This window comes from Vidua macroura, chromosome 2, assembly GCF_024509145.1.
Source record: "Vidua macroura isolate BioBank_ID:100142 chromosome 2, ASM2450914v1, whole genome shotgun sequence".
NCBI lineage: Eukaryota > Metazoa > Chordata > Aves > Passeriformes > Viduidae > Vidua > Vidua macroura.
This window is the reverse complement of record NC_071572.1, coordinates 2,618,008-2,641,040: the sequence shown is the minus strand read 5'-3', so window position 1 is coordinate 2,641,040 and position 23,033 is coordinate 2,618,008. Positions and strand designations below refer to the sequence as shown.

Genomic DNA, 23,033 nt, shown 5'->3' with positions numbered 1-23,033 from the left:
TAATGAATGAAAATCATTCCAGGAAGCTGAAGCAGACACTCCATAAAGAAAAGGAGTGAGTCTGCAGCAAAGACACACAAATAACCTGATAATCTAATGTAACATATATAGATTTTATACAACTTGAATATAAATTGTCATTATTGTTCCCCAACCTTTAATCTGCAACTGTGAAAGATGCCCCAAAAACCAAACTACAGCCTGCAAGCCACTACAACCCCAAGTCCAAGCAGGAATAAAACCAATAAATTCACATTCCCTTTCTCTGCTAATGAATTAAAATCATTCTAGGAAGCTGAAGATGAGACTCCATAAAAAAAGGAGTGAGTCTGCAGCAAAGACACACAAATAACCTGATAATCTAATGTAATCTAAATACATAGATTACATAGAATTTGAATATAGATTGTCATTATTGTTCCCTAACTTTAATCTGCAACTGTGAAAGATGCCCCAAAAACCAAACTACAGCCTGCAAGCCACTACAACCCCAATTCCAAACAAGAATAAAACCAATAAATTCACATTCCCTTTCCCTGCTAATGAATGAAAATCATTCCAGGAAGCTGAAGATGAGACTCCATAAAAAAAGGAGTGAGTCTGCAGCAAAGACACACAAATCAGCCGTGAGAGCACCCTCAGGTGCTCGGTGGAGCTCAGGGATGGGTTTTGGAGAGCAGCTTTCCCGGCAGCAGCAGCTGCGGCCAGCAGAGGGGGGCTGCAGCTCGGGAAAGGCTCCGCTGCAATCCCGAGCTGGGAAAATCCCGGTTTTCCCAAGGCTCCGGCTGCTCCAGCCCCCGGGAACAACGGCAGCAAAGGGGCTCCAGCTCCTGGCAGCCAGTTCTGCCTGCACCAGCACGGTGCTTTTGGGGCACCAAATGGGGTGTTTTAGGGCACCCTAAAGTTTCTTTTTAGGGCACCCAAAGAAGAGACTTTGGGGACCCAAAGAAGTTATTTTTAGGGTACCTAAATGAGTTACTTTTAGGGCAGCCAAATGGGGTGTTTTAGAGCACCCAAAGAAGATTTAGGGCACCCAAACAGTTTACTTTTAGGGCATCCAAAGATGTTACATCTAAGGTACCTAAATGAGTTACTTTTAGGGTACCCAAAGAAGTTTTAGGGCACCCAAAGATGCTACATCTAGGGTACCTAAATGAGTTACTTTTAGGGTACCCAAAGAAGATTTAGGGTACCCAAAGAAGTTATTTTTAGGGTACCTAAATGAGTTACTTTTAGGGTACCCAAAGAAGATTTAGGGCACCCAAACAGTTTACTTTTAGGGCATCCAAATGGGGCCCTAATAGTTTGCTTTTAGGGCACCCAACGAAGTTACTTCTAGGGTACCTAAATTAGTTACTTTTAGAGTACCCAAAGAAGTTTTAGGGCAGCCAGTTTACATTTAGGGCATCCAAATGGGATATTTTAGAGACCCAAAGAAGCTACTTTTAGAGTACATAAATGAGTTACTTTTAGGGAACCCAAAGAATTTATTTTTAGGGTACCTAAATTAGTTACTTTTAGGGCACCCAAAGAAGCTTTAGGGCACCTAAACAGTTTACTTTTAGGGCATCCAAATAGGGTATTTTAAGGCACCCAAAGAAATTAGTTTTAGGGCATCCAAATGGTGTGTTTTAGGGCATCCAAAGAAGTTATTTTTAGGGTACCTAAATGAGTTACTTTTAGGGTACCCAAAAAAACTTAGGGCACCCAAAGAAGTTGCTTTTAGGGCACCCTAACAGATTATTATTTTTATATCTGCACCCTAGCAGATTATTTTAGGGTACCCAAGCAGGATGGTTTTAGGGCACCCAAACAGTTACTTTTAGGCTGTGGAAAGCTGTGGCATCCAAGCTGTCCCGATGGTCCAGGCTGCTGATGTTATGAAATTCCAGGAAACTGAAGCTCCCAGACCCAATCCTTGTCTGTCTGACTGGATGGGAGCCACTGCATGGAAAGGATCCAACCTTAAAGGATCAAACTCCCTGAATCTGCCTGAAATCCCCTTTCTCCTCCTCCTGTTTTTATGGATATATTAAGATCAAACTATCAAGGCTTTTCCAACAGCCAGTTCCTTTTGTTGAATATTAAAACCAGGATTTTCTGGAAGAGAAACATTGGACAAAAAAAGGCTCAGGGGGGACCTTGTGGCTCTGACAGAAGGGGAACAGGGACAGGAGGAGAGGGAACGGGCTCAGGCTGGGCCAGGGCAGGCTCAGCTTGGCCAGCAGCAGGAATTTCCCCATGGAAAGGCTGCTCAGGCCTTGGCAGGGGCTGCCCAGGGAGCTTTGCAGTGCCCATCCCTGCAGGTGTCCCCTGGAGGTGGCACTCAGAGCTCTGGGCTGGGGACAAGGTGGGGACTGGGCACAGCTGGGACTCATCTTGGGAGATTTTTTCCAGCCTAAATGATCCTGGAATTCTGTGGTATGAACTGGCAAAGGCAGAAGTCACCTTCTGTGCTATTATAAAATGCTGCTCTGTGTTAGAAGCTCTACAAGGAGATGACAGAGAGAACAAGTGGTGGGATTCCACCAGAGGATTGAAACAACCACTTAAAGATGGTTCCAACAATGTTCTCTGCAAGGTTCCTTTCCAGAATTGACATTTACAGGACAGAACTTTATCAAGTTTTTTGATAAAAAACTTTCATCAAGGCCAGAGAGAAGTGGCAGCATATTCATGGCAATACCTTGAATAAAAAAGGATTCCTTGTAGGAATGTCATAAAGAAAGAATCTGTAACATGCAGGGATCAATGGGACACAAACCCCCAGATGTTTGCAGATCACATCTGGAGAGAAAAGCACAAAGCCTTCAACCACAGAGGTCAAGGTTTTTGTAAGAAGAAAAAAAGCTATTTTTTAATTAAGATGAACCAGATCTGTAAAGGGCAACCCAAAAGAAAGAACAAGGAATTTATTCTGCAGAGAGACCAGGTCCAGAGCAGATGATCTGAGCCACCAGCAGGAAGATCTCAGCTGGATCTGGCTGTGCAGATAAAATCAGAAGTGCAGTGCAAAGGCAAAAAAGTCTTTGAGAGTCCCCACAGAGGCTCACACAGAACTTCCACTCCAAGCAGGAACCTGCTGAGGAGAACTCTTGGTGGGACTGGGTGATGGAGAAGCACAAGAACTTGAGGGAGGAAAGAGGCAGGGAAGGTAAAGTCAGGACGCTTCAGGAAGTTGGCCACCATCAAAGCCAAGAACATTGATTCTATAAAATTGTGTTGGTGGTGCAAAGACAGCTTGATTGCCATGGCCAAGGTGGCCAGCTGATTATTTCCTCAACAATTCCTCAAAAATTTCCTCAAAAAAAAAAATTCCTTGAGTTTGTTCCCAAAGTTCCTTGAAAGGATTCAGGTGCAACTTTTCTTGACTGACCAGCCTCATTGTAGAAGTTTTGAGAGACCTCTAACCCAAAAAAACTCACACAAAATGCCTCTGTGAATCCCCAAGCTAAATATTATTATATAGGAGATTTCCTCTTCCTGCTGTTTGGCCCTCAGGGAAGGAAACCCATCCTTGGCCAGCTCCATTCACTGGAGATCTCCAAATCCTGGCCATTCTCATCCTTTCTAATCCTTTCCTCCTGCAGAAGCATCTTCCCACAGCACCAGAGCATCTCTTGATGGTTCTGGAGGCTTTTCTACCTAAAACATCCTGAGCAGAAAACACACTTCATCCTCTTTAGTGAAACACTCCTCATCAGTCTGCACCAAATTTTCAATTTCTGACCTACAGGCTTTGTTGGAACCCATCTGCCCTTATCTTTCCACAACTGGGCCATGAAAGTTTTAAAAACCAACAGAATTCCCACTTATCCAGAACCACAGCAGCTCTTGTGGCTCCTGCCACTCCGAGCTGGGGAGCTCTTCCAGCAGTCCTACCTACTCAAATAAAATGTATTTTGTGCAAACATCTGTATTCCAAATACACCAACCAGTGACTCTGCATTGCAAAACTGTCCATTAGGGTAAGTAATAAAGCAATCAGCTGCTAACAAACAGCACAAAAATTTTAAAAAAACAGTTTGTTTTTTTTTTTAAAAGAGCTTTACAGAGTTCTCCACTTGGCCAACCTTTCTCTCCCCTTAGTTAAAAAAATGTTACAAGTAGAATAATCATAATAAATATGTTCCAGAAGTTTCGAAACAACTTTTTTTTTAAGTTATAGTATACATACATACATGTATATACATATATATATATATAAAATATAAAAATATATAAAATATAAAACTATATAAAATAGAAATATTTTAAATATACTGTTGTATATTAATTCCATCCTTACAGAGTTAGAAGTTAATTAGTTAAAAAAAAACCCTACAAGAATAAATGCCCTGATCCTGTAATTTATGGTTGTATAATAGAGGGATAGAGAGGGACGTTTCACAAGGGTTGGGGTGGATGACCTTAAACTGAAGGAGGGCAGGGCTGGATGGGAGATTGGAAAGGAATTGTTCTGGCAGGGTGGGCAGGGGCTGGGATGGAATTCCCAGAGCAGCTGTGGCTGCCCCTGGATCCCTGGCAGTGCCCAAGGCCAGGTTGGACACTGGGGCTGGAGCAGCCTGGCACAGTGGGAGGTGTCCCAGGTTGGAACTTGACCTCTAAAGGTCCCTTCCAACCCAGGTTACTCCACAAGTCCACCTTGAAGAGGTGCAGCTGCAGAAGGAGCCGTGCCCCGTACCTGGTTTGTCAGTGGCAGTGGCTGCTCCAGCTGCTCCGCGTAGGATAAGGCCGAGACCTGCTGGTCGCTGATGTTCTGCTGCCGCCGGTCACTGTACTGCTGATGCGAATGGGACATCTGTCCAGCCATCTGAAGGCCAGCAGCATGGAATGAAAACGATGGTGCAAGCCGAACAGATGAAGGTTTGCATGCTGAAGTCTCTCCTCCTGCAAACACAAGGTGAGGGTTAAGGTTGTAAATCTTGCTCTGTGTTCAGGCTCCCGGAGCTCATCGGCACCCAGGGGTTGTCACTCACGGGAGATCCCACAGGGAGTGATCCCAGCATCATCCTCAGGGAAAGGTTATCTGCAGGGCTGGACAGGAAGGGACTTCTCACAAGGACAGGGGGAATGGCTTTAAGCTGAGAGAGGGCAGGGTTGGATGGGATATTGGGAATTAGGAGCTATTCCCTGGCAGGGCGGGCAGGCCCTGGCACAGGTGCCCAGAGCAGCTGGGGCTGCCCCTGGATCCCTGGCAGTGCCCAAGGCCAGGCTGGAGCAAGCTGGTCTGGTGGAAGTGTCCCTGACCATCAGAACTCCATCTTTAAAGGTCCCTTCCAAGCCAAAGCATGCTGGGACTCTAATCCTGAGCATCCCTTTTCTCACATCTCCACCCGGGTGCCATAACTCAGTCAGAGTTTGACAGGGGTTCCTCCAAACACACAAATTCCACGTATGGATTCCACAAAAGCCAGAAAAACACACAAGTTCTGCCTTTCAGGGCTGCTCCCAGCAGCTTTCTGGACTGACTGTACCAAAGGAAAATCCAGTGTCCAGCCTCAGCAGCTGATCTTTGTTTGGGGATAAGATTTAGGGGTGATGATGGTGGGACCGGGATGATCCCAAAGGGCTCTTCCAGCCCTGGTGAGTCTCTGAATCCCTGATTCCTCTGTGTTTATGTCTCCCTACAAAGCACAGCAAACAAAGAGCAGCTGCAATCTGAAAGCAAAATTATCACTAAAGATTAAATTTAGAAGGAAGGTGTTAAACAGCCAAGCACCTGACCAGCAAAGGGAAATCCCCACTTCCTTTACAGTCCAAACCTTGCAAGAAAATACAAGCACTAGAAAACAGTAGATGAGTACAGCCAAGATTTGGCTTTCTTAAAAATAACTCTGTCAAAAGAAAACTAAAATATTAAAATTGATACTGCACCATTGACTCAACACCTATCAGGGCAACAGAAGAATTGCATGGATGAAGTCAAACACCATTTTACATTGATTATATTAAAGTATTAACCATTTTAAGCTAGCATTGCACAGAAAATTACTTTTAACTCTTCCACAAAATGTCCATTAAAAACTGAGAATCAGAGTTAATCTTCCATCTCTACAACTTGGTGGATTTAGTGAACATTTCCTTTTCAAGATTCACTGAACACTCCTGTAAGAATGGCTGAACATATGTAAGACATCATCCAGTATCTCTACTTTTTGCTCTTTTAATTTCTGAGGTTCTGCTTAACCTGAAAAAAATCATAATCTCACTTAGCAACATCACAGTGACTGAAGTAAAAGTCAAAACAATATTTAAATCAGAGAGTCAAAAATACCACTAATTCTGAAGTGTAGAGCCAGTTACTTTCAAAGGTTTAAATCTTGTATTTTCTTACCTCAGGCCATAGGTTTCCAACAGAGATACCTGGCCAATTACATAACTTAATAAAAACAAATTTTATTTCAAAAAATTCTGCCTTCCCATGCGTTCCTGAAAAAGCAGAAAGCTCAAATATAAACCCAAAAATCCTGGCATCATGGGGGTTCCCATTTACAGTCTGACTTCATAGGATCTTCTGACATTCCAAAAATCACAAGTCTGAGGATAAACTGAATAACGCACTACACACATTTAAAATAAAGTAAAAAAGAAAAGTAGAAGAGTGTTCAAAGTTTAATTATCCCACAAAACAACAGTTGTGATGTTTTGGTTCAGCTGGAAACTTTTCATGCTTGTAGACCTTTTCCTCCCAAGTCCACCTGCACCCAAATCTGTAATTTTGATTTTTTAGTTTAATTTTTTTTTTTTTTTTTGAGATTTGCTGTTTATGACTAATAAAAAGGTCCCTGTTGGCTTGGAGGACAGCCCCACACCAAATGTGACACCACGAATCCAAACTGTGTCCAACAAGAACCTTCTCAGCCCAGGAACACAAACGGTTCCACAGCAAATCTCAGACAAAAGGACAAGATCAGAGCCTGAGCAGCCCGGTGATGTGAAGGATGCCAAGGAGATGGATGGGAATTGGCCACCTCATCCCTGTGTTCCCATCCCAAATGGAAAAGGATTTGAGTCACCCCTGGAACGGGACCGACCTCACCCACCTCAGCAACCACTGGCTCAGAATGTGGGAGCTGTAAGCACAAGGATCAGGGACCACGGAATTCCCCCCTCCCAGCTGGTCCCTGTGCCTGCCAGGAAGGCCCCGGGGCTCACAGCCCTGGCCACCAGCACTGACAAGCCACGCTCAGCCCTGATGGAGCCCCTGCCCTTGCCACATCCCAGGCTCTGCTCCTGACCCCTGCAATCCTATCCCAGCACAGCTAATCCCAAGGGAACACGCCTAGAGACACTCTGTGACACAGCAGGAGGAAAGGAGGGGAAAGAAGGACTGGTTAGAATAGAAATCTCGACCTCCTTTAGTTTTAGGTCGAGGAGTGGCTCCAGAAATAGGGACATTTGTGCACAGCCATTAATTGAGGCTCACACAGCCTCTGGTGGCTCTGAGATTGGTTTTTGGCTCATCTGGAGACCTCCAGACACCCAAAAAAATCAGAGATCTGCTGACCACCAGGGCAGGACGAAAATCCACGGGCACTTGATCCCACAGCACATCCAGAAGTTCCACAGGACAGAAATATCTGTGAACAAGGTGTAGTCAATCATCAGTTTTCCTTTTTAACCACTATGAGTTCAAGTGATCACACCTTGTAAAGCACCTTGGGAAGAAAATGAAGCAAAAAACCCCAAAACATCTGCCAGGATCTTTAAGCATGAAGTACATTAAGGGAAAAGATTATGGATTTGGAGTGGGTAGAATTGTCTTACAAATAGGCCTTACCTAATGTTAGTTCAGGGGAGGCATAAAAATACCCACCTTGATTTGTATTTGCACTCAAAAGAGTCACACAGAACTCTCTGAAAATAGACACACTGCAAAAATGGATTCCCTCAGAAAGGAGAAGGTTCATTTCTTAAAGCATCATCTCAACACAGTGGAAGAAGTTCAAGAATATATTTATTTATTTGGTGAGGATGGAAAATACTTCTGTCATTCAAAATAGCTGTGTTTTAAATGGATTTTTTTTTTAATGGATGTTTTAGGGCCTCTCCATCCCTGGAAGTGTCCAAGGCCAGGTGGGATAGTGGAAGTTATCCCTGCCCATGGCAGGGGGTGGAACTGGATGATTTTTAAGGTCCCTTTCAACCCAAACCATTCTGTGATTTTATGATTTTTCCAAGCAACAAAGAAATTATTAACTGCAAATGTAACAAATATTTGAGATTGTGATTATTGAGGAGTCTGTGAATGAACTACAACTGGTGTAGTATTGGAAATGCTTGTGTAAATTTTTGCATAGATTTTTAAGAACTCAATGCAGATTCAATTTCCTACCTCATCCATTTGAGATCCTGTTATTCCCATTTTGACATCAGTCCACGTAACTCATTTAACTCAGCTAAACTTCCTCCCAAAAAAAGTATTTTTGGTGGTAAAACACATCCCTGGCCTTTCCTTTCAGCTCCAGCGAGGCACAAACATTCACTGACTGATGGGGGAGAGCTGCAGGTGACTGAGTGATCCCAAGAGTGGATCATCAATGCAGAAAAAAATCAGTGGATTGTAGCCACAGCCCAACTGGCCACAGGACTGGGCAACCTCCAAAGGTCTCTTCCAGCCTCAAGGTTTCCATATTTGTGGGTCACAAAAGTCAGCACAAAGTGAGATTTCTCTCTGGATCAGGAGTTGTTAGAGTAGCTCCTCTCTTGGGTGGGACTGCACCTGAAAATCCCAACAGGAATTCCAAGGTTTCTTTGCATTCCTGTCACCCAGCTCATTAAAGATCTACTTTGCTTCTCAAAGTATCTTTGTGACTCTCTTTGTCCCTCTGTCAAACCTTAGTGTTCTATTGAGGTGTATTCATAGTGAAATTTTAAAAAAAGAGGCAAAGTCAGACAAAAACCACTAGAGCATTAAAAAAGTGACATTTCCTTAATACGTCTTCCTACTTCTCATCTCACAATTAAAAATTAGCCCCCAAAAAGGTGACAGTTTGCACCCTGTGAGTGATGGAAATCTGCCTTCAGGACTGACAAAAGCATCTCCCAAGTGCAGCAGCAGATCTTGGTTCCATGACATGATAAAGAGTTATCTTGCTGATAACAGAACCTTTGTAACAGCCTTAAACACTTCCCTGCCTGCTGATGGTTGTGCAAGATGAAGCAGGTAAAAGCAGTGAAAGTCCCATCAGCATTTATTTCACACTTCTAGAAGTTTAAATGCAGGAATTCCCCAAGTTTGGAAGCATCCAAGGCCACGTTGGACAGGGTTTGGAGCAACCTGGGATAGTGGGAGGTTTCCTGCCCATGGCAGGGGGTGGAATTAACATGATCCATGATCTCGGGCTGAAGTGTGAAACTTCCTCTGCACAATTCATCTGCCACTCTCTTTGCCTTGCTAGAACTTTTCTTCCTTTTCTTCAACATTTTCCCTCCTAAGATCATTGCTTTGACCCAAAATGTTGTGAGCTTCAGTCTCTCCCTCCTATCCCACCCTCCCTTTCCATGTTTGGGCTGTTGAGCCATGTGCAGATATTCCCTCTATTCCCTCTCGGGGCTATGCTGGCAGCTGAGTGAGAACCTGCCAGAAAACAGAGAATAAAAGTGTGAAGTGTCTCGTTCACCACGAAGGGTGTTCTGCTTCCCACACTCAGAGTTCAGGAGCTTTTGGGGCCACACCACAGAACAAGCACGGTTCTTACTGTGCAGGACAGGTTCACACTTTAAATCTTTTTATTTCCAACCCCTGCTAAAGCACCACAGGTGAAGGCAAGCAATTCTTGTTGCTTTTTTCTGTCTTTAAATTAGTTATGTGAAAGCAGCCCAGTGTCCACTCTAAGTGTGTTAGCTGAGAAATTGTACAACCCTCTTCCTTCACAGTAGATTCATTGTTTTGCAGAGTTCTGGTCAACTTTATTTTTCAAAATCTCTGCTTGGAAAAGCTCTCAGCACCCATGAGCACTGTGACAGCTCAGCTATTGAAGAGTGTCTGGAAAAGGGAGCCAGATCCCTGCACTGCTCTAATACCCAACCACCTCTGAGGTGTATCAGCACATCCTAAAACAGCCAGGGAGCAATCAGCAACAAGCACTTGTATCTGAGAACTCTCTGTTCAAATAAACCCACGCTGAAGACGAGTTAGACCTACCAGAGTTCTGCCTGAGCATCACAAACGTCAGCCCTGGGGGGCTGCAGAGTTTAGAACAATCATCCTTCAGGCAACGAGCAAACGCCAACCTGAACTCTGCGTGAACTCCTGCAGCCCTGCTCTGCCCATTGTCCCCACACACGGGTTTGGAGTGACTGCCTGAGGACGTGGGGGTCCAGGGACCTCACTCTGCTTGGTCTGGAGTGGGAAAAGCTGAGAGAACCCAGGGAAAAGCTGAGAGAACTCAGGGAACAAAGGGAAATTACCTGCGGCAGCTACCGGAGAACAATCCCGTTATAAATATCCCACAGAGTTCCTCCTCTGGAGGAACTTTATTATTGTGGGGGAATTATTAAGAATGGCTGCTTCAGAAGTTATCCTACAATAACTATTCAGGCAACTTCCCTGTACAGAAATGCCAAACACTGCTTTCCCTCCCAGCAGAATGGAACCCTAAACTTAGAAACAACCTCACGGGCCAACACACCCACGGGTTCCTCCTGCTGGCCAGAGCTGCAGGGAAGTGCTCAGGAGGTGACATCAAACTCCTGGGTGCCATCTTTTCCCAGCCTAGAGGAAAAGCAGGCCAGGAGAGGTTCATGAACTGTCGTGCCACTGCTGAGCCTGTCTTGGCCAGCTCCTTGCCTGGATGAGCTGCACAAGGAGGTGGACTTTGGGCAGGACTTGTGGTCTGTGGCTTTTGTGCAATCAGAGGACACCAGTTCCCTTTCCTGGAGAAAAACTGGAGCTCAGACCTGTCACAGGGAAACACTGTGGGAAATATCTTCAAAAAAAAAAAAGCCACTTCAAAAATCTGGTACCAGAAGGACTGAACGGTGCTGCTCATTGTAATTTTCCCACTACAAGAGAAAGAAGTTTCCAAAACTCATTTCATCCACTGGCAACACAGTATATAAATCTGTGTTTCATTAACTTATAAATATGACTTTGAGTACACTCCGGAGAATCTCAGAACTGAGAAAATGTTGTGAAAGTGAAACCACTTTTTTTAAATAAATGAAGCCCAAGATTGCCAAAATTCTCAGCTAAGACCTACAGGAAACACAGGCACTCTGAACTTTCAAAGTCCAAATTAAGCTCTCTGAGACCTCTGCTTCTCCATTTCTGCCCTGGAGAAGCACCTGCTTGAAAGCACAGCTAAAAACCACCTGGAATTCCACAAGGAAACAGGGACAGGCCCACAAAGGACTGAATGGACTGAAAACCCACTCAAATGAAGAGAACTGTGCCCAGAAATTAGGAAAGCCCAGAATCCTTCCCCAGCTTTAATTCTGTGCCTCCATGTCAATAAGTTATGATTCTGTTTAGCTCCATGAATGCCCTGTTTGTTTTAGGGGGCAGAATGGAAGCAGTGCTCGCTGAATAGGTGGCCATACAATAGATCTTTTTATTTTCATTGTGTTTAACATAATATCCCTTGCCACTCTTCAGACTGTGCTCCAAATAAAATTATTCCTGGCTGCTTATATATTCTATAGAGCGGTCATTGTTTTTGCATCCTCGGAATTCACAAACAATCATTTCCTTCTGTAGAATTCTGGATTTTCTCCTGTTCTGCAGAAAAACGGCCTGACATGGGATGAACACAAAAGGGCTTCATAATTTAAATTTCTGCACATTCAGGACTTTGCAAAGACAAGGGGACACATCCTAGCAGGTAAATCTCAGTTTCACAGAGCTCCACAGAGGAGCAGCTGTACAGGTTAGGTTAAAAAAGCTCCTTTTTGATGCACTGCCCTGGTGTGATCCTCCGAGAGAGAATATCCCAGGATTTAGAGAGGAAACGACTGGACACACACCAACAGAGCTCTTAGTGAAGCTTTTCCCCTTTTCTAACACACTTCAAGCTCTTCCCAAGTTTTCCTGCCACACTGGAACTCTGTCCAGCTCCTCAGGAGCACTGGTCAAACTCAAGGACTTTGGCTGCTGATTCACGCCAGAGTGTATTTATTTATTTAATGACAAATGAGTGAGTGAAACAATATCTCAGCAGTCAATACTTTATTACTGAATCTTTAATGACCTGTATTTCAAGAAGAGACCTAACTTTTATTTCAAAACTGACAAATAAAAATTACCCAAATCCTCGTTTTCCATAGGTCACTGATGCTGGTGAAAATGTGCCCAGGTTGAGTTTGGGAAGTTTTTTGTCTCCCCCTACAAATTCATGTGCAATTTATGATTTGATGCAATTATTCTAAGGTTTATCATTTTTCTAATTGAATGAAAAGCCTGCCATTAAAAGGAAGGAATATAAAGAAGAGAGGGAAATGGAGATAAACTTTATGATCATGGTGAAAGTTCAAAGACTCACAGAAACAATAATGCTGGAAAATACCTCCAAGATCATCAAGTCCAACCTTTGACTGAACAAACATAACAGCTCTTAAAGCAGAAATAAAGACTGAAGTGTGAATATTATTCCAAACACAGGTTTCCAGTAATTACTTAACACCAACTACATCTGCATCTTTAATCCTGCTGAAAGACCCACACCTGCCCCTCAGTTCCGAGTGAAAACCACAAATACAAACAAAAAAATTCTGTCAAATTCAGTTAATAAGGAAAAAAATCTTTTATAAACCACAGTAATCTCCTAATACAGCAGAAATTTAGTGACACGAAGTTTAAGTGGACATTATTTTATTCCTTAAACATGCTGTAAAAGAACCTCTACACTTACTCTTCAGAAGGCTTCAAGCAAACTCCCAAGTACACACAATTTTTATTAAATCTAAGTTTTTGGTTCTAGAAATCACTAAGTTTCTCTATGAAAATATTTGCTTTATCCAAGAGAAACTAAATTCCCCTCTGTTGAACCTGAAGTTTTCTGAAGGGTTTAGAAAACAGCCTAAAAATTAAAATTCCACCACAGTAAAAATCAGACTTAACTAAAAATCTGCTGGTGACAGGAATTCCCACCATTACTAGCAATTGCCAGGTGGTATCAAACCACAGACACATACTGATACTAATGAGAAAGGGAAGAGGAAAAAAAGGAAAAAATAGCAGGGAATGTAGCTGGATTGACTCAGTTAAACAATTTGTTACCCTCACAGCCACTTTTAGTGAGTTGGAAGGAGAGAATGTGAGCAGTTATGGAAGAAAATACAGGAATTGGACACTGAGGAAGGCGGAGGGAGGGAGTGGGGAACAGGACTGAAGGAGTAAAGTGATCCATGACTGAACAGGAGAAAAAGCTGCTTGGGAAAGCAGGGAAAGGAAGAAAGGACAGATACAGATGCAGATTTAAGCAGCAGAATATATTTTAAGCTCAGATTCCCCAATATTCTTAGACAGGAATGATATTTAGGACAGAATAAAAAACCAGGACTCAACTTAGAGCTGAGGAATGGCTTGGTCTTTGGTGTGGCGTTTTTTTTTTTTTTTTTTTTTGGTCGGCTGAGATGTGAACACCCCATTTTTGAAAGGTGAGCGTGTGTGTTCCAGAAATAGATTATTCTGAAGAATAACCAGATTCAGATCCTAACCTCGGACAGCGAGAAGGGGGCGAGGCGAGTGTATCAGCGTTCCGCTTTCTGCGGGAAGCTGGCTACTTTAAGGCATTTTATTTAAAAAAATAAATTTAAAAACGGAGGGGAAGCAGCAATTAGACGGAGCGGCGGGCGGCTCGGGGCCCGCCGCAGCCCGGTGTGAGGGCGGCGCGCACCGCGCAGGCGCGCGCGTGAGGGGGAAGCCGAGCCCGGCGCTCCCCTCAGCGCATCCCCGGCTGCCGCAGCGCGCCCCAGCAACAGCGCCTCATTAGCATAGCCCACCCCGGGCCGCGCCGCGCCATTGGCCCGCAGCGCCGCGGCGCGGACCAATGGCGGCGCGCTATGCAAATGCGGGCGCGCAGTTGCCAGGGCAGAGCTGGCGCGCGGCGGCCAATGGGCGCGGGCTCCATAAACAAGGAGCGCGATTGAGCTTTGTCACATTCGCCGGGCGCTGTTAACACTTTCCAGTTTAGGGCGAAATTAGCTCCATCTCCCGAGGATCAGGCTCATGTTCTACATTTCACCCCCACAGCAAGGGCAGGGCGGCGCAGCCATGATACACGGGATTTACGGATAAGCGCGCCCGCGTTAGGATTTCGCCTTGCCCGGCTGCGGGACGCCTTCTCCAGGGCTGGGATGCGAAAGATTTCCCCCAATTCTGGCGGGTGGGAGCGAGCCCGGCTGGAATTCTTGCCGGGGCTTTAAAAAGCTCTAAAGTTCCCTGTCGCTGCCTTCCTTAGGCAGGTCACCTCCTAAAATTACTGTGTCAGGCTACTCCTGTCCTTCCCTTTTTCCTTCCCTTTTTCTCAAAGATCTGAATTTATGTTTCACTGGTTTGGGTTTAACCCTAAAGACACAACATCCTTTATTATTATTATTATAATTAAAATTCCCCCCCCCCCCACCCGCGACAGATTTTAAGCAAATGAAATTTCAGCTCCTTCCACCGCCGCTAACGACTGAACATGAGCGATGCTGAAGCATCCTACGAGAAATAAGCAGATTTTTTTTTTTTTTTCTTTTAAAGGAAAAAAAAAAAAAAAAATTATTATCTGACAGCATATTGGTGTCTCTGTGCCTGTGACGGCGTGAATCCATCACTGACCAGCACCGCTCGCAGGGCTGCTGGGGAGATCCCCTTCCCACGCGCAGGGGGGATGCGGATGTGGAAAACCGGCGGCTGGAAATGCAAAGGGTGACAGACAGACAGACTTACTCTGGAAGCCCCCGGCTGTCCCTGCAGCAGCAGCAGCACTGTCCCCCCTCTCTCTCTCTCTCTCTCTCTTCTCTCTCTCTACGCCGTGGCGGCCGCAGCGGTGCCGGGCATGTTTTACTGCACTTTGCCGAGCCCGGCAGCGATGTGCCAGCGCCGCTGCGAGTCACTCACCTGCCGAGGGGGGTGGGGGGTGCTTCCTGTTCTCCGGGGCTCCGCCAAGGTGCCACCGGCCAGGGGACAAGGTGCCACCGGCCAGGGGACAGGGCACGGAGCCCCCCGAGCCGCCGGGGTGGCCTGGCCGCGCTGGCACGGCGGGGACAGCACCTGTACCTGGGCACGGGGAAGGAGGGGGCACGGGCAGAGCGATCCCTGCTCTTAGGGGGTCCCTGGCACGGCCCAGCTTTGCAGAGCTGCAGCGGGGAACCTGATTTTACCAAGCGCCCGAAATGTCAGTTCCAACAGAACTTCAAAGTTTTACCGGCTCCCTCATTCAACAGCTTCATTTTGGACATCTTAGCAGCAGTGAAACTACTGCAGTATCTCCCTCCATGCCTTGGAACACCAGCAGCTCCCTCAGTGAAGCTCCTGAAATCTCTCCCTCATTCAACAACTTCATTTTAGCAGGAGTGAAACTACTGAAATCTCTCCCTGTCTGCCCTAAAACACCAGCAACTCTCTCAGTGAAGCTCCTGAAATCTCGCCCTCATTTAACAACTTCATTTTGGACATTTTAGCAGCAGTGAAACTACTGAACTATCTCCTTCCATGCCTTGGAACACCAGCAGCTCCCTCAGTGAAGCTCCTGAAATCTCTCCCTGTATGCCCTAAACACCAGCAACTCCCTCACAGTGAAGTTCCTGAAATCTCGCCCTCATTCAACAACTTCATTTTGGACATTTTAGCAGCAGTGAAACTACTGCAATATCTCTCTCCATGCCTTGGAACACCAGCAGCTCCCTCAGTGAAGTTCCTGAAATCTCTCTTTTCATTCAACAACTTCATTTTGGACATTTTAGTAGCAGTGAAACTACTGAAATATCTCCTTCCATGCCCTGAAACACCAGCAAGTTCCTCAGTGAAGTTCCTGAAATCTCTCCCTCATTCAACAACTTCATTTTGGACATTTTAGCAAACTACTGAACTATCTCCCTCCATGCCCTGGAACACCAGCAGCTCCCTCAGTGAAGCTCCTGAAATCTCTCCCTGTATGCCCCAAAAACACCAGCAACTCCCTCAGGGTGTGTGCACTACACACCCCAAAAATCAGTGCCGCCCATTCTTTATCTGGTGGCAGCTTTTGGAACCCATTTATTGCATTTATTCCGTGCTCATCTCGCAGCCCCTGCAGCAGCAGCAGCGTTACCTGACCAGGGGCTTACAAGATTTTCCGAGCAATCCGGGCTGGGCCGGGACTTTGCAGCACTAATCCTTGTGCTGGGCTGCTCCGCTGGCCTTTCAGGGAAATACTTTTCTCAGCACTTAACCGAGAGTTCCCCGTGTTGGTGCAGCGCCTCCTCCTTCCCCCACCTCCAAAGAACATTACTCACAATTTGCAGTTTGCAGCGCAAAACTAATTAGAGATGGAATAAATTACCTGCTACATGGCAGCACGTCAAACCGCACGAGAGGTGAAAAACACCCAATGTTTTATCCCAAATCAATACCTGGCCTGATGGCTCAGGCATTTCCAGCTGAACATAAAGTTAGCATAAATATCGGCATCGTTTTTAAAGCTCTCCTTTTGTACAAACAGATATGTATTAAAAAAAAAAAAAAAAAATTAAAGAAATCTTTTCCTACACATCAAACCTATCAAGGGAAATTACTTGAATTATTCTATTTCCCATTTGTAGTTACTGAGGCACAAGATATATTTAAACAGTTGGTAGAGAAAAAATGGGAAGCATCTCCCATATCAATGTACAGCCAGCATGCCAAACCATGAATGTAAGCGCTAAACAAGGGATGAATACATCATGTGCAAGAGTCTCACATGATATAAATTATTCAATACCTGACCAAAGAGAACAGCTTTCAGGAGAGAGGGGGAGGATCTCAAAGTACTTTTGTAGTTTGAATACAGGCAGGGTTAGGAATTGATGCAGAATCTTTTGAACTCTGTTAAATAATCCCATGTATTTTCAAACTATTTCACTGGGTGACATCCACCCAGCTCTGGTGTCTACCATAAATAAAGGTGGATTTCATCTAACGCAGCGATGACAATTTTAAAATAAAACCAACTGTAAAAATAAAATAACTTGGCACGTGGGCAAGTGTGTATTTTCAGAATTTGGGCTGTCCCCTCCTTCCACTTGCAGGATTTGCACAGCCCTATTGATATTAAAAGTCTTTTTTCCTTTACTAATCCCAAACTGCCCATACAGTTTGGGATTTTTGGGATTGGATTTGAGATTGCTGTTAACCTATCACACACCTTTAATAAGGACCAACACACACACACGCAGAGGCTTTTCAAGTGAAAAAGTGAGCTACAAAAAAATATCCACCATTATAAATTCCACCTCGATTATGGGGAAGCTGCTGGTGTGATGATTCCAGGGAATTCCCTCGCTGGCTGATTTCATGGATGATTTTCAAGTAATTCATGTCACTCCAAGGGAAATTTATAGCACTTAAATTTTAGCTACAGAGCAGTTCTGTTGCATTTGAAGACATTGCACTGCTTTGATACTCTGTATTAATAACACAAATTCTGACAGAGTTCCTAAAAACCAGAATACTTTGTATTAATAACACAAATTCTGACAGAGTTCCTAAAAACCAGAATACTTTGTATTAATAACACAAATTCTGACAGAGTTCCTAAAAACCAGAATACTTTAAAACTCTTATGCACACTGTCCTTATTAATCCATATCACAGTTCATAAAATAATAACATTCCAGGTTTTATCCTCACTCCAAAGTTGCCTGGAAGCACCAGAACTATTCCATAAAATCCTCACAGGCTGTGAACTCCACCTTAAACCATTTTTCTGCTGCTTTGTCAATGATTTGATAACTGATATTCTGACACCTGCATTTTACAGCAGGAATCTGAAGCCAGTCCTGACAAACTCCACTCAAGAGTTCCCAAGTCACTAAACAATAAATCATTCCCCAGTAAAAAGTTTCAGTATTTCCATATCCAGCTTAGCGTTCATCACAGAAAAAAAAAAAAAAAATCACAAATAAATCCAGGCAAGGGGGCTGAAAAGTCCAGTCAAACCTCACAATTCCAAAGCACACATTTGAAAGCCCAATTTCCTGCCTTTGTAATAATTCCTGTATTTAGTACAAACACTTTTAAGTTTAAGCAATTACTTCTTTTGATTTGCCTCACCTTGAAGTAGCAGCTTTTAAGGAGAAAAAAACTTTAAGTGTGGTTGGATCTGTACTTCCAGCTGGAAACCACCAAAACTTGGGGATGCCAAACGTCACTAATCCAAACACTATGACCCCAAAGTGGGGCTCACTGTAATCTGTATTGATTTCTCTCAAGTAACACAAATGTCAACCCGGAAAATTTATAACACAACAACAAAACAAACAAAAAATTATCATTATTCCTTTAGGATAATACTGTGATTATTTTTGAAACGTAACTTACATTTTTCCTTCTAAGGTTTTACTGTTTCTAGCATAAACTAAAGAGTAGGTATTAAAGCTATGAAAACTGGGGTTTTGTTCACACTAATAATAACAATGAGAGCAACACTACCCAAGTATCAAGAGTTGTGCAAATTTTAAAAAATACATTTTGTCTGCATCTTATAGAATCCTAGAATGGTTTGGGTTGGAAGGGATCTCAAAGCCCAATCAGGGCCACCCCTGCCATGGCAGGGACACCTCCCACTGTGCCAGGCTGCTCCAAGCCCCAGTGTCCAACCTGGCCTTGGGCACTGCCAGGGATCCAGAGGGATCCAGATCTGGGAATTCCATCCCAGCCCCTCCCAGGAAACAATTCCTGCCCAATATCCCACCCAACCCTGCTTTTCTTCAGCTGATCTGCATCCATAAATCTGATTCCCAGTTACAACAACTCCCATTTGCCATGAGTGGGCTCCTCCTTTCCAAGAAGTGCCACCTGTCCCCTGCAGGGACATCATGGAAGATGCAGAAACCAACGACACCCTGTTCTGGCTGGAACATTTGAGCCTCTCCTTCCATCAGTCTCTGGTTTTTCTGGAATGTCAATTCCCTGAACAAGCTCCTGACAGCTGCCTGTCACTGCACCTACAGCATCCATATGGGCCACCAAAAAAAGCAGGTGACTTCCAAGGGGTGCAGGGAGGGAAGGAATCATTCCAGCATTTCCTGAAGGATCTGTAAACTACACCAAGGAAAAGCTGAGCGGATAATTCGCCATGGTTTGGTGTTGGGTTGGGTTTCCTCACCTCCAGAGAGTTGCAGAGGAAGCATTTCACCTGAGGAAAGAGTTGGATATTCCTAAGGAAAGGTGATAATGGAAAATTATTTACAGGATCTAAACACCAAACACAGAAGGAATTCTTCAAGGTTCATCCAACAACTGTGTTCTGGGAAAAGATCACCCCAAGTCCTGTTCATAGCAGAAATGTTAATGAAGTTCCAGCCTCTAAAGGCTTTTAATTCAAACAAAACTGTGCCCTGGTCTAGTCAGGGAATGTTCCCAGTTCCTGAGGACACTGTGAAAACCACTTCTACAGGCACTAGACATGACTGTCCTGCAATGCAAAGGAACCATGACCTCCTACAAAGTCATGTCACCAAGGCTGAAGTCACTGCAAGTCAAGAAAAGTGAAATAATAACACACAAACTCTTTATTTAAAAGTTCAGGTATCATTGAGCTTCGAAGCTTCAGCACTGAGGATTTCAGAGTGTTCTCAGGGAACAGAACACTCAGCTCCATGCATGGCACAGGCAGGACTCTGTGAACACACACGTGAGGATGAGTCTTGGAACAGCCTGACTCTTCCCTGCCAGGCAGACGCTGGAAGAAAAGGGAAGAAGTTGGAAGTGCCCTCCTGCCATGAGTGAAAACTCATTGGAGTGAGGGCTGTGCCAGGCTGTGGTGGGAAGAGATGATTGAGAAGGGGTGCAAAGAAATGTCACCCCAGAGAAATGTCACCCCAAAGAAATGCCACAATACAGTCCCAAGAAATGTTACTCCAAAGAAATGTCCCCCCAAGCAGGACATCACTGAGGGCAGTTATCAAACACTCCTCAAGGTAGTGGGACTTTAGGTTGGCCAGAGCAGCTGGGGCTGCCCCTGGATCCCTGGCAGTGCCCAAGGCCAGGTTGGACACGGGCTGGAGCAGCCTGGGACAGTGGAAGGTGTCTCTGCCATGGCAGGGGTGGCACTGGATGGGTTTTAAGGTCCCTCCCAACCCAAACCATCCTGGGATTCCATTAATTTAGAGGAGAAAGTATTAAACAAGCCCAGGATCTGCCACCTGTAAGATGTTTGTAGAAGACAACAAGAGCCATGTAACTCATTATTCTCATCACTGCCACAGAGCCCAACTTTTCACCAAGTCTGCTGAAGAGCTGAAAAGCCTTACCAGAAAACAAGAGCAATATTGTTTATTGTGCTCCAAAGCCACTGCAGAAAGCAGGGCCTTGGTGCAGAAGGAGCAGAAAAAGCCCAAAGCACCTGCTCCTGCTCTGCAGCACCAGTTGTTCTGCCAAGCAGTGGCGACACTCGAGGCTGTGCTTTGCCAAAGCATCTGGGTTGAAAGCACCACGGTGTTGTTCTCTGGCCCTGCTGGCCAAGCGAGCACAGAACTGCTTCCAAATGTCACTCAAGCTCACACAGCTCCTCAAGACTTCTTTGGGAATTTGTGGGATTGCTGTGATTTCTTAGCAGCTTCAGAGCCCAACGTGTCTGAGCAGAAGATGCCAGAGAGGACTTCCCTTCTTTTTCTGCTCCACAAAAGGGGAGACTTCCCAACAGCTCTGCAAACAAGAGGGAATGGACAGAGGTGGAAAATTGTCTTTGCCATCATTTGTGAGAGGAAAGCATGGCAGATTCTCCAGAGGTCAAGGCATTGACCACCTTTAGCCAACACTCCAATGGTTCAAAGCATCATCAAAGATGAAATTGTTTTGCCAGGGGAGGTTCTGATTGGATATCTGGAAAAACTTTCCATGCAAGAGTGGTCAGGCCTTGGCCTGAGCTGCCCAGGGAGGTTTGGAGTCACTGTCTGTGGCAGTGTTCAGGAGGAGTCGGGATGTGGCCTTGGGGACAGGGTTTGGGGTGATGCTGGTGCTGCTGGGATGAGGTGGGACTGGATGATCTCGAACACCAATGTTTCACAACCCTTCCAGCAAAGAAATTCCTCCTGCTGTCCATCCCAAGCCTCCCCTGGCACAGCTTGAGGCCTTTTCCTCTTGTCCTGTCCCTGTTCCCTGTGAGCAGAGCCTCCTGTTCCCTGGGAAGCTCAGACACCAGGGCAATTTCGTGTTCCCAGCTCACAGGATTTCACTCCTGAGGGCCAGAAGCACATCAGGCACAGAGTCACACCTGGAATTTCCTGGGCTTGTCCCTTCCCTTGTAACTGTGCTGAGGACCCCAGAAAGGGCTGGAGTAAAGACCCCCCTGACTCTCCAAAGCTGAGCACAGCAATGCTTCTCCATGGAGCACCTTGTCCAGGTGCTTCCAAAAACTTCCCGAGGCATTTCTTGTTCTCCAAAACTGATCAGTTCCTATCTCTGAATGGGGAAAGCCAGGCCCCTGTCAGAGGTGCCATTAATCCAAAGGTGCAGTACCTGTCTAATTACCTGGTCTTTGATGAAATTCCCACGATTCATTAGGAGCTGATGCTGAAAGGAGCCCAAATCACTTTGTTTAAGTGGCTGCCACCCGGACTTGCTCAGAAGACACCAATTCACTTTTCTCTAAATTGATCAAAAGGCTTATCCAGGAGGGAGATTAACCATCTTCCTAATGGGTTGGGGCAGCTTCTTGGGAAGACAAAGCTACTGCTAATCTGTTATCGAGGATAATGTGGATTTTTGATAGCAAAAAATACTGCTAATAAACTGGGATCCACAGGAAAAAGTGTGACACGAAGTCAAACCCTAAAATATTGTAACCAATCTGTAAATGCTGAGCACCTGTAGCTGTGCAAAGGGCATTTGTAGGAAAGGAATTGGTCCCTGTGAGGATGGGGCAGAGGCTGTCCAGAGAAACTGTGGATGTCCCATCCCTGGAAGTGTCCAAGGCCACATTGGACAGGGCTTGGAGCAACCTGGGATCATGGAATGTGTCCCTGCCCATGGCAGGGGTGGGAGTGGGATGAGTTTTAAGGTCCCTTCCAACCCAAATCATTCCATGATTCTAGGAAAGCAAGAATTCCCTTCTCCTTTACCAACCCCTTCCCAGAAAAAAAAGTGAAGTAGGTTTTTCATTCATGTTGCACAGGCTATAATTCATGGAATTACAGGACACAAATGATTCCTCAGGTGTCTGAATATCCACGGAGTGTTTACTCAAATACCTGTAGCCAGAGTGAAAGACTTGAAGTGAAAAGACGTCAGTAAGGATCTGGAAGTGTTTTGAACCCAAATCCCTGCTCCAGACGAAGTTAGCTCCCAAATTCTATTTAAGGAAACTGCCTTCTATTGAAGAAGTGGAGTATTCAGCTGGCTCCGTTTTGGTGGCACTTTTTCTGAGCAGAGAAGTGTCAGAATTTTTGCATTTGGATGGCAGCCTATAGAGCCTGGATTTCTCCCAAGAAAAAATGAAGTTGTGCTTCTTGCCTTCCCCTGGAGCTCCACATGCCTCCAGACATAAAAGAAAACACCAAACAAAGAAAAAACACAACAACTACTTTTTGCCTTTCTCAGGATCCAAACAGTTGTTGCCTGGGGCCTTTTGCTACCAGAATCTTTGTTGGAAAACAAAGCTGAACACACAATTTAAGCTGAAGGTGCAGAATCTTAACTTGAAAACTGACCCATTGATTTGGGTGTGAAACAGCCTCTTTTTTTCAGAGGAAAATCTCTTTTCTTCACAAGAGAAGTCATGAAGACTCCTGAAGTCCATGAAGTCAGCCCAAGCCAGAGGACAAGAACAACTTTACAGATAAAATTTCTCAGAAGATGGAAGAAAAGCTGAACTTTCGAAGGAAAGCAACACAAAATTCTCCCAGGCTTTGTAAGGGAG

The 23,033-nt window shown here is 44.9% G+C and overlaps 1 protein-coding gene across 4 annotated transcripts in view; it reads right to left on the bottom strand.

The window, feature by feature from the left end:
• DYRK1A (dual specificity tyrosine phosphorylation regulated kinase 1A) overlaps positions 1-23,033 on the bottom strand; it is a 73,406-nt gene that overhangs the window by 15,331 nt on the left and 35,042 nt on the right. For all 4 annotated transcript variants that reach the window (XM_053969652.1, XM_053969653.1, XM_053969651.1 and 1 more), the window contains one exon: positions 4,685-4,890. In XM_053969652.1, the coding sequence (XP_053825627.1) occupies positions 4,685-4,890 (206 nt within the window). The remainder of the gene's footprint in view (positions 1-4,684; positions 4,891-23,033) is intronic.